Source organism: Neospora caninum, chromosome VIIb (genome assembly GCF_000208865.1).
Source record: "Neospora caninum Liverpool complete genome, chromosome VIIb".
NCBI lineage: Eukaryota > Apicomplexa > Conoidasida > Eucoccidiorida > Sarcocystidae > Neospora > Neospora caninum.
The window spans coordinates 3,434,703-3,450,394 of NC_018394.1; the positions used below are offsets into that span (position 1 = coordinate 3,434,703).

General features: G+C 53.2%; 2 protein-coding genes across 2 annotated transcripts; one reads left to right on the forward strand and one right to left on the reverse strand.

Moving 5' to 3' along the window:
* Positions 1 to 711: 711 nt before the first annotated feature.
* NCLIV_028300 (putative signal recognition particle) lies at positions 712 to 8,094 on the reverse strand (the record flags this gene model as incomplete). Its single annotated transcript, XM_003883024.1, has 15 exons — positions 712 to 813; positions 1,307 to 1,381; positions 1,636 to 1,772; positions 2,293 to 2,353; positions 2,677 to 2,733; positions 3,090 to 3,142; positions 3,653 to 3,708; positions 3,917 to 4,005; positions 4,457 to 4,545; positions 4,822 to 4,911; positions 5,306 to 5,342; positions 5,680 to 5,740; positions 6,353 to 7,206; positions 7,460 to 7,547; positions 7,835 to 8,094. The coding sequence occupies 15 exons, from the start codon at positions 8,092 to 8,094 to the stop codon at positions 712 to 714; spliced, it is 2,109 nt and encodes a 702-aa protein (XP_003883073.1).
* A 1,618-nt stretch (positions 8,095 to 9,712) lies between these two features.
* Positions 9,713 to 12,582, forward strand: NCLIV_028310 (conserved hypothetical protein; the record flags this gene model as incomplete). The annotated part of the gene is made up of 5 exons (XM_003883025.1): positions 9,713 to 9,886; positions 10,157 to 10,273; positions 11,145 to 11,189; positions 11,354 to 11,417; positions 12,551 to 12,582. 5 exons carry the CDS (start codon positions 9,713 to 9,715, stop codon positions 12,580 to 12,582), a joined length of 432 nt encoding a protein of 143 aa, XP_003883074.1.
* Positions 12,583 to 15,692: the final 3,110 nt, after the last annotated feature.

Consider the following 15,692-nt stretch of genomic DNA (forward strand, 5'->3'; position numbering starts at 1 on the left):
GGAAGAGAAGAGATTTAGCTTTTTCGTTCGGAAGAGTCGAGGAAGAACCGACGGAAGAAAAGAGAAGAGAGCGTTTTCGTTTCGTGTAGAGACAGACTCTGAGAAGGGGCGCCTGAGAGTGCCGCGGGGCGAAGGATTCAAGTTTCGTGCGCCTCCGCCACACCGGTTTACCCCGCCTGGTCCGCAGCAGCCGCCTCCTGGCAGCTTTGTGGCGAGCTCCGAGCTTCGCTGCAGAAACTGTCTTGTGCGGATCCGCCTTTCACGGCGCGAGCGAGCATCTTGTCGACAGGTGTATCTACCGGCTTTCCACTAAAGAGGCAACAGAGGCCTGCGACGACCGAGAAAAGAGATCGTGCTTCCAGTTTCCACCATTTTGTCACAAACGGAGAACCAGCGACAGGACGACTGCCGTTTCGTGTGCCCCCACACGGAAAAGCACAGAAAACACGCACATACACCTCACACCCTGTAGAGACACCGGGAGAGCGAGAGCGAGACACAGTTTCTTCGCGTCTCAACACCTCTTCCGTTCACTCCCGCCTTGCCCCACCCTAACCACCCTTCTTCACACTCCTTCCACTTTGTTCTTTTCATCCTCTGTCTTCTCTTTCTCCCATTTCTTCTCTTTCTTCATCGGTCTCTCGTCCGTTCTCTCTTCGCTTCTCGGCTGCAGGTTCTCTTTGGTCGCGCGCGCTGAGTGTCCTCACGAGCTCATCTTCCAAAGAGCGACTTCACAAATCCCCGAAGAGCCGCTCTTTTTCCGCCGCCCTCCGTCCGCGCCTTCAACTGCGGCGGCGCATACGACGCCAGCGCCTGTACATACACCCCACAAAAACCGCCAAAAAGGCGCCGCGAGAGAAACAAAGTGAGGCGAACCAAAATCGCACGGAATGCGAGCCTCTGAGCGCGACGCAAGGCAGTGTCAAGGCAGAGTCCTTGCATGTGTATTTATCTATGTCGTTTCCGTTCTCGCGAAAGACTTTTCCCCCGGAGTACAGCATCACAGCCCGTGCACACGTAAAGAGAGAAAGTGTAGGCTAGAGAGAGAAGGTCGACTGGAAAACAATCACACAGAGCGATTAGACTGGTGAACTAGCGAGAAAGGGCAGCTGAAGAACAACCGAGAGATTAGGGAGAACTGCAGAGAGGAAGATGTGCACGAAATGGAGTGCACCACAGCTTCCGAGACACGCCAGAAAGCGGCACACACTCCGAGCCGAGCGGAGTGCGAAGGAGACTGGAGCACACAGCGGAGGCACGGGACTGCGTTGCGGTCCTCAGTTCGGTCCTTTTGACTGTCGCTTACCAAGTCAAAAAGCACGGGTTTGCAAGGCAGAGGCTCCAAACGAGGGAGGACGTACTGCGCCGCCAAAGCGAGCATCTGAAGCAACGCGAAACGGCCAAGTGAACAGAAACAAAAGCGCGTCTCGAAAAAGAGGTGTACGCACTGGCCCAATGTGAAGACTCGCCTCTCGCCTTCCCACACATCAACTCTTTCATTCTCTTACATGCAAAGATGTAAATCTATCTACCTATCTAACTATATGTTCCTCCGTTCTTCTCTTTCCTGGTACGCAGCTTTTTTATACATGTCCTTTGGTTTCCCTGTCTTTCGTGACAACTGCTGAGGCGCACCTCTCGGTTTCCGTCGCTTTTCCCACTTTGCGCAGGCGCGGCCTTCCCCTTCGCCCCGCGTCGACCGGGCAGAGGAAAGGCAGGCGCAGTGGGTGCGGCGATCTCTTCGTCGGCGGATCCAGCAGCCTTCAACTCCTCTGAAAAACATGCATGCAGCCACGCACAAAAGGAGCTCAAAAAGTTCAGCTGCGCAGCCTGCTGCCGGCGAAACGCGAGACAGGGGAACCGGAGAGGACACCCGGACACCTGGAGCGACACAAGAGATCGAACGGCGAGATGCACGACAGCTCTCACGAAAAAATGCCTATGCAAAAAGACACCAACTTCTGCCATATATATATATATATATATATATATATATATTTGTGTCTAGCTACGCATCCATCTATACCTCTGTGGATAACCACCGGCCTCGCCTTCCGTCGGCTTACCTTTCTCTGTGTATATGCACCTATACAAATATATCTACATATATATATATATATACATATAGATAGATGCATGAATATATATATATATATATATACATATATGTATGTTAATGCAAGGACGTAAATTGCTGTGTGATTGTTCCATTCGGTCTCGGGTGCCCGTTTTGAATACGCGAAAGCACTTTTAAGAATCTTCCTGCGTGGATGGGAGTTGCGAGTCGTTTACCTTTGACGATCGCGGCTAGGTGGCGTGCTTCGTAGCGGTGCGCCAGCTCGGCGACCACGCGCTGCACATACACCGCAGAGGACAAGGGACACGAGGGAGATGCTTCTACGCGAGAGAAGGCCTTTGTGCCGCTGGATCGAAATCAAAGCAAGGTGGACCAAACGAGAAAAAGGGGGGAGAAGAAACAGGAACACGGAGAAGGGAGGAAAGAAGAAACGCGGCGTGTCCCTTCGGCGCCACCCTGCGCGCCCGTCATTCTGTCGATCTGAACTCTGTCTCGCTTGTTCGTGTGGGGCCGTCGTTTTCCGTCTTGTGTGCGTCGCTCTCTGCTTTCCTCATCGGTTGCGTCTTCACCTCTTTCTCGTTTCCTTTCCCTTGCTTTACCTGCAGCGCGACGAAGAAGATGTCCAGGCGCCCTTGAGGATCGTCCGGGGGCAGCACCTGCCACGGAAGAACCGAGAGAAGACGCAAGCTCGAACATGCGAGGAGCGCGAAGAAAAACGCGGAAGAGAGGAAAGGCACGGCTCTCACATCGCCAACAAACACGGGCCGAACAAGACGGAAAGGAAGAACGTTCCGCGACAGACCGACGCACAACAACACCCCGACGCGGCGGGAAGAAACGTGCCCGCACGAGAGGCTCTAGTTCCCCTCTCTAAGGATCGACATTCTCTCGTCTCTCGCGCTCGTCTGTCGTGCAGATCTCTCGCTTCGCCTCCACGTTTTCGTTTCTTGCTCGTATGTGCTTCTTTCCGGTGTCGCCTCCTCGGCGGCCGGGGGTCGCGGTTTTGTCTCACTTGCGGCTGCGGAACGAGGGCCTTAGACCGCGAGGAGACTGCCGCAGCGAGGACTGAGAAAAAGCGAAAACACAGAAAGGGACACACTCGCGCGTCGCGCTGTCTCACAGCCTTGCGCAATTTATTCGCGGCCCCGTGTGGATGAAGAAAGGAAAGATCGGTGCGCTGGTGCGAACTAACGATCGCCTCCACCTGGGTTCATTCTGTGTATTCTCCACATTGCTTTCTCCGCCACCCTGGACGGGCGAACCTCTCTCCGCGATGCGGAGGATCCTCCATGTCGTAGAACCTCATCGTCAAAACCGGGGAGTACATATCCGAGGCAGCTCTAGGAAGTAGATATAGAACTAAATAAAACTAAACTAGGCATCCACGCGACAGTCAAATAACTGTAACTCCAGCTGTGCGGGCCTCGAGCGCCGTCCCAGGCTTTCTGCTGCGCCTTCTCTCAATCTTTCTTCCCACGTCTTGCTCCTCTATAGGACTGCAGTCCCCCTTAGAGTCTCCTCTTTGCTCCTCTCTTCTTCTCTTTGCTTCCTTTTTCATCTCCACGCTCAGCGCACCGTAGGCTTCCGGGAGTTTGCCAGTGAAGGCGTCGAAGACGGCGAGGCAAAGAGCCCTGAAAAAGACACGACTCCACAACAGCCGAAACGCGCCTCAGTCCACGACCAAGAAATCGCCTTCTCTCTTGCTGTCTTTCTTCCTCTTTTTTCTCTGTCCGTGGGTCTCCGGAGACGCTACTCCAGTGCACCCGACAGAGCTTCTGCCTCTGTTTTCGCCTCGAAGGAAAGCGCCGAGGGGAAAGGCGGGTTGCCTCGCTCGCCTACCTGCTGTCCTTTGCGATCTTCGCCCACTGCTGCATGCGCAGTTTCCGCTTCTCGTCGAGGTTCTCCTCCTCCATCATCTTTCCAACTCCCTGGACGCAGACGGAGAAACACAGATCGGCTTCGTCGCCAGTCGCGCGCGCCTCTCGCCAGAGTCGCAAAACCCGTGCCAGTGTGTGCCTGCGGACTGCGTCCGCGATGAAACATCTCCACACGTCTCGACAGGCCTGCGAACTGCATGCACTTTGAACACTCCAGGCTCCAAAAAGAGGTGCGGCACACCCTGAAGAAGGCAAGAGACGCGTCCCAAAGGACGAGGAGACGCCTCCCTTTAAACCGAAGGACGCTCCGCGGCCGGCTCCGCAGACAGGCGGACCCACACGCAACAACGCTCCCCCGCTCGACACACACACACACACACCACGTCTTTCTCTGCCGACTGCTCTCGCTTCTCGTCTTTCTCCCTCTCTCTTGCGCAATTTTGCGTCGAATGCGTTCTCCCTTTCCGTGAAGAGCGCAGGAAGAGACACCGCAGACACGCACTTGCTGCAAAAGCGACGCGTAGCGGACGCCGGCGTCTCCCCGCAGGGACTGTTGTTTGTGCTGGCCGCCGGCGCCTCCGTGCGGTTTTTCTGGAGCACATCAGGACAAAACACTGCGCAGTTCCTCGGAAAAACAAAGAAGCTGGATCCGCGCTGGGACGTGACGGCAGGAAGAGGGGAGACGCGACAGAAGGAAGGCAGCGTGGCGGGAAACCGAAAGAGGGGGGAGTACGCTTGGGAAGAGAGGATTTCGCAGGCGTTTCCTTGTTTTTTGTTTGCAGCCTCGCCTGCCTCTGAGGCCATCGCCGCTTGAGCCTTTGGCGCTTTGTCCACTCTTTTGAAACCACTGAAGGTCGCCCGTCTTACCGTCGCTCTGGCGAAGATTCAAGAAGAAGCGCAGCAGCAGAATGATATCGCGTTCGACCTCCAAGCACCGCGAAATGTCCAGGCAGTACCCTGCATCAACAGACATACATGCGCATGCAAAACACACGAAACAATGCATCCACACGCACCAAGACATATATAAACGCATACACGTCTTCAGCGATAAGATAAACGGATTTTTAACGAGGATCTACGCCTGCACACATGCACCACAGCAAGAAACTCGCAAGCGCCCTGTGAACACGGATATCTCTATCTTTCTATTCACCTTGCCGTTCCTTTCTCACCCGCCCAGTCGATTCAGGCTGTCTCGCCTGTCGACCGAACCTAACAGCCAAATCGAATCAATGTGCCTTTGCTGAAGGGCGATGGCGAGACTTCACGGCACGACGGTATGAGGCAAAGAAACTCGACAGGTGTGATGTGCATAACAAGCGATCTCTAGATTTTGTCTCCTTCCTACCTTCTGCGAGGAACCACGAAGAGACGTCAGGATGTTTCTGCGCAGAGAGGAAAGTGGGAGACGCAGAAAAACAAACGTGCACCTCTTGTCTGTGTGGTCATTCAAAAACAAACATATACATAAATATAACTACATGTATATATACTTTTATATTTGGATGTGCGTAGGAAGCATGTGTACATTCGGCCGAAGCAAGCGACAGATTCAGGGGCCTACGTAGAGTCATTTATGTACTCCGCACGCACGTCCGTTTTCGTATTCGTTGTGTTTCGACAGTGGTGACACAGATGCATTTCGTCTGAGTTCGACAGAGACAGGGAGAGAGTCTTTTCGCTTATCTCTTCCTCTGTTGTCCGTTTTCTTTCTTTCCTTACGAGCATTTCGGCGTGGATGAGGTCGACGCAGAGTCGAAAGCGGCTGCTGAGATCTCCGTATCTAAAGAGATCACCACAGAAAACCCCAAGAAGAACACATGGAAGAAGATACGACAAACGGCAGTCTGACCTGCCATCCCTGGAGGATTCACTCTTCCTCTTTCCCTCTACCTCTGTCTCTCTTTCCGTCTCACGTTCGCCTTTTTTCTCTGTATCCCTTGCTCTGTCCACCTTTCTCTCGTCCTTTCTTCCAATCCGCTCCCGCCCGCTTCTCTTCTCGCCTTTCCCCGTTCCCCGGCGCCACGTCTGGCGGCCTCGGCCTCTCAAAAAGATTCGCGACCCGCCGGCGTCGCCTCTCTCTCTGTTGCCACCGGCGTCTCTCTCTCGTCCTTCGCCAGCGGCCTGTTTCGCGCGACTGCCGTTTCTCCATTTTTCGGATTTTGGCCCTTTCCCCTTCCTGTCGGTTCCTCGCTCGTCTCTCTCCCCTTCTCCGCGTCAGAGTCGATTCGGAGCAACAATCCCCCCCCCCTTTTTTGGATCCTCTCCATATGCTCCGTCACGCTCACAGAGGATCTCCCCCCCTGAGGCTGTTTTATTCGCACTGCGGTTGCATGCCCCCCGCAGCGAAGACCACCTGTTTCGACCCGTTAACCCTCGGACGTTCTTCGTATACCTTTCGACGAGGCGTTCGGCGTCCTCCTGGGACAGCTGCTGGAGCCTCGCGCCGAGTTCTGTGCGTTCCAGGGTGGTGTCCGCACTGGCGGCGCTCGCCAAATCCTCAGTCTTGAGGATTTGGACTTCGTCGATGAGCGACACGGCGCCGAGAACGCCCATTCGAGGGCGATCTGCCTCGACGTAGACGTCGTCGCCACGCCACGCGACCAGCGGCGGGGAGGTTTGCATGCGTTTTTCCCCCTCCGCGCCGCCCTGCTTCCGATCTGACGCGGCCAGGCCGGGAGCGGCTGCCTTCGCGAACGAGGCGACGCCGCCGGAGTGGAAGGCACAGAGCCGCAACTCCGGTTCGACTTGCTCAAGCAGCTTCTTGAACAGGTTTTCTTCGCGCTCCTGCGTCGACGAAACCCGCTTCAGGTGTACGTACACCTGGCGCAGGTCCTCGAGCGTCTGCCGCGCGTCTTCCCACCTCTCTTGCTCCTGCAGGAGCGCCGCGAGGATGCTCAGCCGGTACGCGCGGGCTTCGAGCTTCGTTTTCTCGTCGCAGAGCGGGACGAGCTCGCAGGCGAGCGAGGCAAAGTACGCCTCGATTTCCTCCTCGGTCAGCGCATGCGGCTGAAGGAGCAGCGCATGCGGCGCCTCTTCCGCGGCGCCGCTCTTCTTCCCGGACGCAGGCTTCGCGTCCTCCTTCGCCTTGGGCAGCGCGCCGGTCCCCTTGCTCGCCTTCGCCTCCGAGGAAGCCGGCGGCGGGGCCAGCAGACTCGGCGTCGGGCTGTTGCAGAGATTTTCCAGAAGCTGCGCATACATCAGCGCCTTCGACAACCGCTGGATCGCGTGGCGCCGCACGCGCGGATTCTGCAAACAGAGGAAACCGCGGCAGAGACTGGGAAGCACGAGGCGTACTCGAAGGGAAGGGAACGAGAGTGACAGGAGAAGAGAAAAGACAGAGAGAAAGAGAGGAAGCAGAAAGAAGACAGGAAGCAGAAAGAGGAGAGGAAGCATACAGAGGAGAGGAAGGGAAGGAGAGAAAGAGAAGGAGAGAGAGAGGAGTGAAAGAGAGAAGATCGCTGGACAGGCCGAGAAAAAATTCGAGAGGATCGTTCCTCACCAGGACAGCTGCAGCGGCATTTTCGCCCTTGAGTTGCATCGCGTAGCTCCACGCGCGTTCGGCCTGCGTGAGGACGAGGAGAAGAACCCTGGGAGAGGAGAGAAGAAACACGGCTCTTCATGGTCGCACTCCCGTCTTGCTGACCCGCCCCCGCCTCCCTGTGTGTCTTTCTTCTCGGCTCTTCTCCCCTTTCCTTCGCCTCGCAAGCTGCGTGCAGGTTTCGCGCCGCCGCGTGTCCTGAACCAAAGGACGCGGTCTTCTCACGGTCTCTGGAACGCGTCCGTTCTCTCGTCTCGATCGCTTCCTTTCTTTCCTCTTTCGACTTCCTTTTCTCCCTTGTCTGTTCTTCCGTTTTTCGTCGCGCTTTCTGCTCACCGTTCATCTCGTATGACAACAGGCAGTTTCCGCAGCTGGTATCGGTTTCGGCCTTGTCGGAGTTCGAGGCTGCCTCGCAGTCTGTTGAGGCGAGCTGTGCAGTAGCGCCTGTACCTGAGGAAGTCTCCGTGACGCAGTCCATTCGCCTCTCTCCTCTCTTCCGCGTACAGCGCGAGGGAGAGAGAAAAGGGTTTGAACAGAGCTCCCTCCGCGGGTCGCCCCTCCCGGTGTCTCTCCCCAGCCGCGGGGAGTTCGCCCATCTTTCCTGACTCTCGTCACCCACGGAGCGCCGCTCTTCTGTCCCTAGGGCGACGAACGCGGGAGTCCCCAAGTGAGACACGAATGCGACGAAGGAGACAGGGGAGAAAAGGAAGAAGACGGACGGGAAGAAGCGGTAAACAGGCCGCAAGCGACGCAGAGGTTCGCGGACGGGGAAAGAAAGGACAGAGCAGGCTGTGAATGCAAACGAACGGCGACAAACGCGACAAGATAAGACGAGAAAAGAGGAGAGGAAAAGGGGAGCTTGTAATCGAATCAACGAGGGACGAAGGCGTCAGAGAAACGATGATACCCAAAGGAGGGAGACGGAAAGCCGGGGGAGAGGAGGGTATGAACCCCTTACAGAAACACCGACAAGACTGAGAACCAAGAGAGGAAGCGAGCCTACGAGTGGGAGAAGAAAGGCGCGCTTTCTTTCTCTCGGATTTGCGAGGGTTCGTCTATCTCTCAGCTGTACGCGGCTCAGCAGAAAAAAGAGTGACGTTTTCGTCTCCCCACAAAACCGCGAGAACTGTTCCTTTCCGTTCTCGCCTTCTCGTTTTTCTCCCTTCTCGCACACCTGGTGTCTGACGAAACGCAGAGAAAGGTGGAGAATTAGGCTCCTGCGTGTGTCTCTGGCGTCCACGCAAATCCGCATCTCCTCGGGCGAAACTTTTCGAAGCGAAAAACAAAGACAAGCTGCGAGAAAATCGAGGGCTGCGCACGCCGTCCCTGCGATGGCGCCCTTGCAGCTCTCCTCCCTTTTTCCTTTTTTTGAAGTCGTTACTTCTCCTCCAGGATGGGACATGAAAAGAGAAAAGGGGAGATTTTCTGAAAGCGAGGCAGAGAATCGCGCGAACGTCCGCCCCCGCCTCTCTTTTCTCGTTTTTATCGCTTTTCTCACGGCTCGCCGCCCGGAAGAGGGAAAGCGGACCGTGCTGTGTGTCTCGCGCTCCGTCGAGCAAGGTGGGCACACACAGCGGGTGTGAGATGGAAGGCTGCGCGGCGCATGCAGTTGGGAACATGCCCGGGCAAGCGAGGACGAGAGAGGCGAAGCATCGACTTTTTCACGCATTTTCGTCTCCGCAGAACCCCTCGCTTCTCTCTGCTTCAGTCTCGCCCTCTTACCATTTGTCTCCCTTTCCGGAAACACCCGCCCCTCGCTTTCCTGGCCTTTGTCTCTCGAGTGTCCATACACCGGGGACGCCACCGGAGGATTCGCGGCGACGACTGGTTTTTGGACGAGCCTTTCTCGCACGCCTTCTCCTCGCCTCTCCTTTTTTCCGTTCTCTTCTCCCTCGCTCTCTGTCGTGTTCCACACGCGACAGAACGTGGCAGTGACCTTCCGCCGTATTCACACCAGCGACGCGCGAGTCCCCTGCTGTGTCGCCCCAGCTCACTTCTGCCTCTCATCTCTCTTTCTTTTCGCTCCTGTTCTTCGTCTGAGTCTCCCAGCTCCTCGCTCTCTCCACCCATCTCTCGCCTTCTGCGTAGCTCCTCCCTCCCTGTCGTCCTTGCTGGCTGCTCCTCCCTCCCTCTCCCTTTTCCCCGTTTCCCCCTGTCCTGTCCTCTCTGGTTCCTTTTCCCTTCTCGCTCGTTCCTTTTTCTTCGCTTCTCACCATGGCGTCTTCGCTGCCGCATCCGCCCTCGGCGAACGTCGCCTTGTCCTTCACGTCTGCGCCGGCGGACCCAATGTCTCGCGCCGAGGCCAAGGGCGCAAACATCCGCCTGGAGCTGCAAAGCATTGAAAGAGAGTTGAAGGATTGGTGGATGAGCCGAAAGATCCTCAGAGACGTAGGCAGAGAGCGGCGCCGAATCCGAGAAAACAGAGATAATAGACAAACAGACACACAGGGAAAGACTTCTCTCTCGACCGCCTCACAGCCGCGCGTTGCCCACAAAGCCGTAAAAAAGTGAAAGCCTGAGAAGAGCCGCGAAAAAAAGAGACAGCAAGTTTAAGTTTTGCGCATCCCAGTGGCGATTTGCTTGGTGCAACGGTGCCTCCGTTAGCTGCTTGCGTCTACGGCTGATGTCTCTCCCTTTCCACTTTTCTTCTCTTTGCAGCGAAACATCGGTTTGTTCAACCTCCTGCAACACCACAACTTTGTCGGTCTCTCCATCAACAACGCCAAAATGTCCGACAGCCAGCGCGTCATGTGGACGGAACTCGTTCAAGGCAAGGTGCGATTCCCTTTTGATGCCGCGTAACTGGATCCATCCGTTCAGGGTCGCAGGTTTGCATTTCTGTAGTCGATTGAGGGGATCCTCCTGCGAACACTCAAACCGTGTCGAGCGGTGTGATGCCAGAATTCAAGGTGATTCTCGACCGACTCAGACGCTCCGTCTCGGATGGAGAGAAATGCGAGAGACAAAGGCCAGCTCTCTCTGTTCTGCCAAAAGCGACCGCCTCGAAGATTTATTCTTCTCTCGAGTTTAGATGCAACGCCAAAGGGTGGAGCGCGTACCTTCAGATATTTCCGTTCATGCAAACACACGCACACAATCGGTCGTCTCATTCTCTCCATTTCACCCTCCACATACCATATATATATATATATGTCTATAGGTAGTATATATGTCTATAGGTAGAGATGTAGGTATATATTTATATCTACATACTAGTAGGCAGGTAGGTCTATAAATAGGCAAATCGGTAGCGAGCGTCTATCTGACGGTGTGTTCTCGTCTGGGCTGTGCGTCTCTGTAGTGTCATCGTGCATCTGTTTGTTGATCTCCCTTTGTTTGGTTCGACTTGTCTTCCGTGCACAGGTGTATCTCTGCACGTGTATCTCTCTTTCTATGCAAGCATATGTGTGACTCCATTTCACAGCTTCCCTGTGAACGTCTATCTCTCTAGGCCACGCTAGACACAGGTCGGTTTCGCGGGAGAGACGAAGACAGGACAATCGAAGTTGATTTCTGTCGTTATCTTCTGTCCCGGGGCACAAGTGAACACCTGCAGCTTTGAAAGTGTGATGCGTTTCTGTCGCACTTTCAGAGAGAATGCAGTGTAGCCAGTCTCTGTGCATGCGCGAAATTCTGTTTTTTTCAGCCGGACCTGGAAGACAGCTTGAGTGTTGATGCCCGCGAAATGAAGGTAGGTTCGCTCCGACAACACGGTTCGAGAGTAGCGTTTTGATCCGCGTTTTTCGCTTGAGTCTCTCGGCAAGTCTCTGGCGTTTGGCTCTTCGCTTCTTCCTTGTGCCCAGCCACGCTCTTCGCTTGTCTTTTTCCTTCTGTTGCTGGCTTTCTTCCGTGCAGGTGGACATGTACGAGAAGATGTTCAAACAGGCGGCGGACTTGGAGAACCCTTGCCGCATTCCTGGTAAGCGAAAAGTGCAACCCTTTGTGAGACAGTTCAGCGCCTCGCGAAGCCGGCATCCACTTCTTTCGCCGTTTCGCGACATCTTTCCTCGGAGAGTCGAACTGGAGAAAAAGGAACGGAGAACACGAACGTGCAGACTCTCGCCCTTCTGCATCCGATCAGGACACGCACAGATTCACGCGAAAGCATTCACGTGTGCATAAATAGATGTAACATGCACATCTACCTACCTATCGTCCTATGATCTAACTACATATATACATAAATATACATATAAGCACGTGTATTCCGGCGTGTACACATGTGTGTCTGTATTTGCATAGCACCTAGCCTGTCGATATGTAAGGTCTCACTGCTGCACGCATACTCGTAGCGTGTGTATGGAAATCAGTGCACATATTTAAGTGTTGGCCTTGGCTGCAGGAGGCGCATGCCCGTGTGCGTGCGCTGTTGTGGGGAGCGTTGCACTGACGCGAAGTGAAGCGTTAGGAACGTGAGAACAGGTGTTCGACTTGTTCGTCCTCTTGTAGGAACTGCCTATCTGCGCTGTCTCCGCGACACCCTGGGCGACACACAGAGCGTAAGTTCCAAGAGATGGGAGACTGTCTTTCTACGCAGGCGATCCTAATTCCAGTCAAACTCCGGAAGACATGCACTGTGTAGAATACACATTTACAGACTTACATGTATATATAGGCAGATGTGTTGTGTGTATGTGTGCATACACGCGAGTACACATGGACGTGTGAGAAGGCATCGAAATATCCAGATATGTCCGCTCTGTGAAACGGCGTTTGCAGCTGTGCGTTTTAGCGCACCTCTCTGCAGGTGTATTTACGCCGCTACACTTGTTTTCGCCAATTCGAGGGAACCGACTGCTAGAAAACCACAGAAGTGAAGACGGCTTTTTCGAAGACGCCGCTGCTCCGTGTGCAGGGATTTACGCGTAGATGGTTCGGCGCCTTTCGGGATGCGCCTCTGTGCATGCGCGAGTCCGTCTTCTTATGCATGCACAGACTAGTTTTGGGATGTTTGCCTGCATGCGTGTGAGGAGCGGAATTGTCGTGATTGTTTCTGTGGACTGCGTGCATCTGCGCTGTCTCACGTTTTGCGGTGTGCGCTTCTGTTCTCAGGCGCGACGGTCGTCGTGCCTCAACGCGTTTAGCAGCTTCGATGCATGCAGGAAAGGACTCCTCCAACAGCAGTCGGCATCAGTCGAGTATGTGTCAGCAGAAAACAATTCTTTTTGAAACTCGAAATGCGAAGACCAACGCACTGCGTGGTTCTGCCTACAACAAAGACAACTTGCAATTTTTCCACATGTGGATTCAAGTAGCAGGCGAATGCATATATACGGAGGCACCGCCCTGTTTCATGCATGCGCATTCACGCACATGGAGGGAAATAAACACGTATATGCGTGTGTACGCAAAAACGTAATTAACTCGAAATGCGCGATGAGTTGTAAATGACGGGGCATCTCTGCATGTGTAAGTCCAGGCGTAGAAACGTGTGTTGTTCGGCGCGTCTGGGGCATATATGCATCTTCGTACAGACATGTCTATTGGTTGCATCTTTGTTTCTACACGCCCATTGGTGACGTCGAGACTCAACACCGCTGCACATGTAAACAGAGACAGCCAGCTATAAACGCATGCCTCTATCCACGTAAGTGCATGCATATGTGTGTGTGCACGGAACTACTTATTTGTATCGATGTTCGTGCACATACGCACATGTATATAAATGTGTGTATATGTACATGTATATATCCGCTTGTAGGTTTCTGTGAGGGCGGAAACGATGTCTTCGTTGTCGATGTGTTTGTGTATAAAGGCAGCTTTTTTTGCCGGCTCGGGTGTACGTACAGGAACAGTTTGATTCGTCAGAACCTGGCAGACCTCCGCGCAAAGGTAATCCCCCTTTTGCAGCCCTTGGGGAAGCAGAGAAAAATGTTTTTGTCGTGATTTTTGTGCATGCACCACCTACGAAGGCACCCGCACGAGAAACATGTCCCGCGTTCGAGGAGCCAGGCATGCGAAAAAACTGGAGGAAAGTGCTCTCGATATTTCTAAGGCTTTGGCGTTACATGCATCAGCACACACTCATATGTATATGTATATATATATATATATATATATATATATGATTGTGTATGTGTTGATGTGAGTCTCTCTCTCTAAACATATATATATATATATATATATATAGGTATCTAGGGAGGGGTGCGTCTATATTGAGTTCGCTCAGGGAGTTTGTCCTTTTTGAGATCTCAAAGTGTGAAGGGTTGGTGTGTGCAAATTTTGATTGTTTCCTCTGCCTTTTCTCTCTCTGCAGGCCTTGTTTGAGCGCCGCGCCGTACTGCTGGACTTGGTCGAGGGCAAATGAGAAACAGGGATTTTCTTGCGTCGTTCGCCTCTCTGCTCTCACGCGTAGTCCGGCTGGTTCCCAAGCGCCTTCAAAAACGCGTGACATGTCCGTTCTCGAAGAATCCTTGCGCATCCCTCTCGATGGATACTCGGGGTTCTCTGCCTCACGGCACATGCAAATATGCACACTTACACATGCGCCCGTAAATATGCATATATATATATATATGCATATAGGAATAGGTGTGCATAAATGTGTATATGTGTAGGTGACGCGTGCATGTGTTATGAGGCTGCTTCTATGTGCCTCTCTGTCCCGCCTTAGCGCTGGTGCGTTTTTTCCGCTTCGTCTGGGCACATCTTGGGGTGTCTGTACGAGGCGAAAGAGGAACGAGAAAACGTGTCATGTGAGAAGTACAAACTCTTTTTCCCATTCGCGTCGCTCACAGACGTCGTGGCGGCTGCGGCGTCCTTTACACAACGCAAGTAATGACAAGAGACAAAATCGCGTAACGGTCTTTCCTCACCCCAGTCCTTCTCGCTGCTTTCTCTTCTCTTCTCTCTCTCTCTCGCTACTTTCTCTTCTTTCTCTTTCACATTGTCCTGGACACGGCGTTGCACACGGAAACAGTTCAGTGCTCAGTTCCCCATCAGCAAGGCTTTAGGCTGCCTGCGTTTGCAGATTACGTTCCGAGTCGACGACAGTTCAGAGTTCAGAACGGTCCTTTAAACGAGACCGTCTATAAAAGTGAAAACTGCGGCCTAACGCCTCGAAAACGCGTCTGAAATTCCCATATTTATTCATGCGTTTTTGCGCATCACAAGACCCCGCGGTGACAACTTTCACGGATCCTGCCAATAAGCTGCGATCCCCAAGAGCACGGCACGAGGCCAATCATCCCTCGGTGCACAGCATAAATGGTCACGTACACATGCGTGTTTTCACATTCAAATATACACAAATTTTTATATGTATATATATATATATATATGCCCACGTAAAAGTGCAACTATATACATTCATATGCCGATGCAGATGCATGAACAGGCAGACACTACAAGAGACAAATGTTTCAGGAGCAGAGGCGCGGATGTGCTTCGCTGGGCAAGATCCAGCGATCCACAAACCGCTGCATCTCTCCGTGCGAAGGTGGGGCATTTTACCTACATAAATACATACACACATATTTGCATACAGATATATGTATCTACGTGTGTAGATATCATTGTGTGATGTTTCTATCGCGGCGTGAACCTTGTAGTGCTGTTGAGTATACTAGATAGGAATCAAACTGACTCGAGACATCGTAATCCAGCTCACGTCTTCACCTGACGATAAACTATCGTTTCCGATGCGGACGTTATTGCCGTTGGACACTGAATGCACTTTCACTGATGTGGATGCGTTCTTACTTGCATGGGCATGTGTCCGTTTGCATTGATACATGTATTTCCAAGCGCTTTTGTGTGTGCCTGTTCGAGTATATATATATATATTCAGATATATATATTCAGGTATATATATATATATATATATATATATATATACGTGTTTTGTGTATATATATGCAGGGATAGCGTCGCCCGTGTTCCGCGTGGGTCCTGTATTTTTGTTGAAGTTGTATACTAGGCGTAATGTGTGTAGATACGCGCACGTACGGGAAGTACACGTGCTCCCATCCCAGCATTCACATGTGCGGCCTGTGTTTGGTTGTTCGCGTAGATTTCTGTGCAACAGCCACACACACCCGATGGCGAGTTGCCAGGAACGTGAAGGATCTCAGGAGCGAGAGAGAAAGACAAAGGCAGAGCAAGGAAGTGGAGAGAAAGACAAAGGGGGAGCAAGGAAGAGGAAAGAAAGAAGGAGAGAGATGTCCAGAAAAAGGGGCGAGAAAAAAGGCGAGAA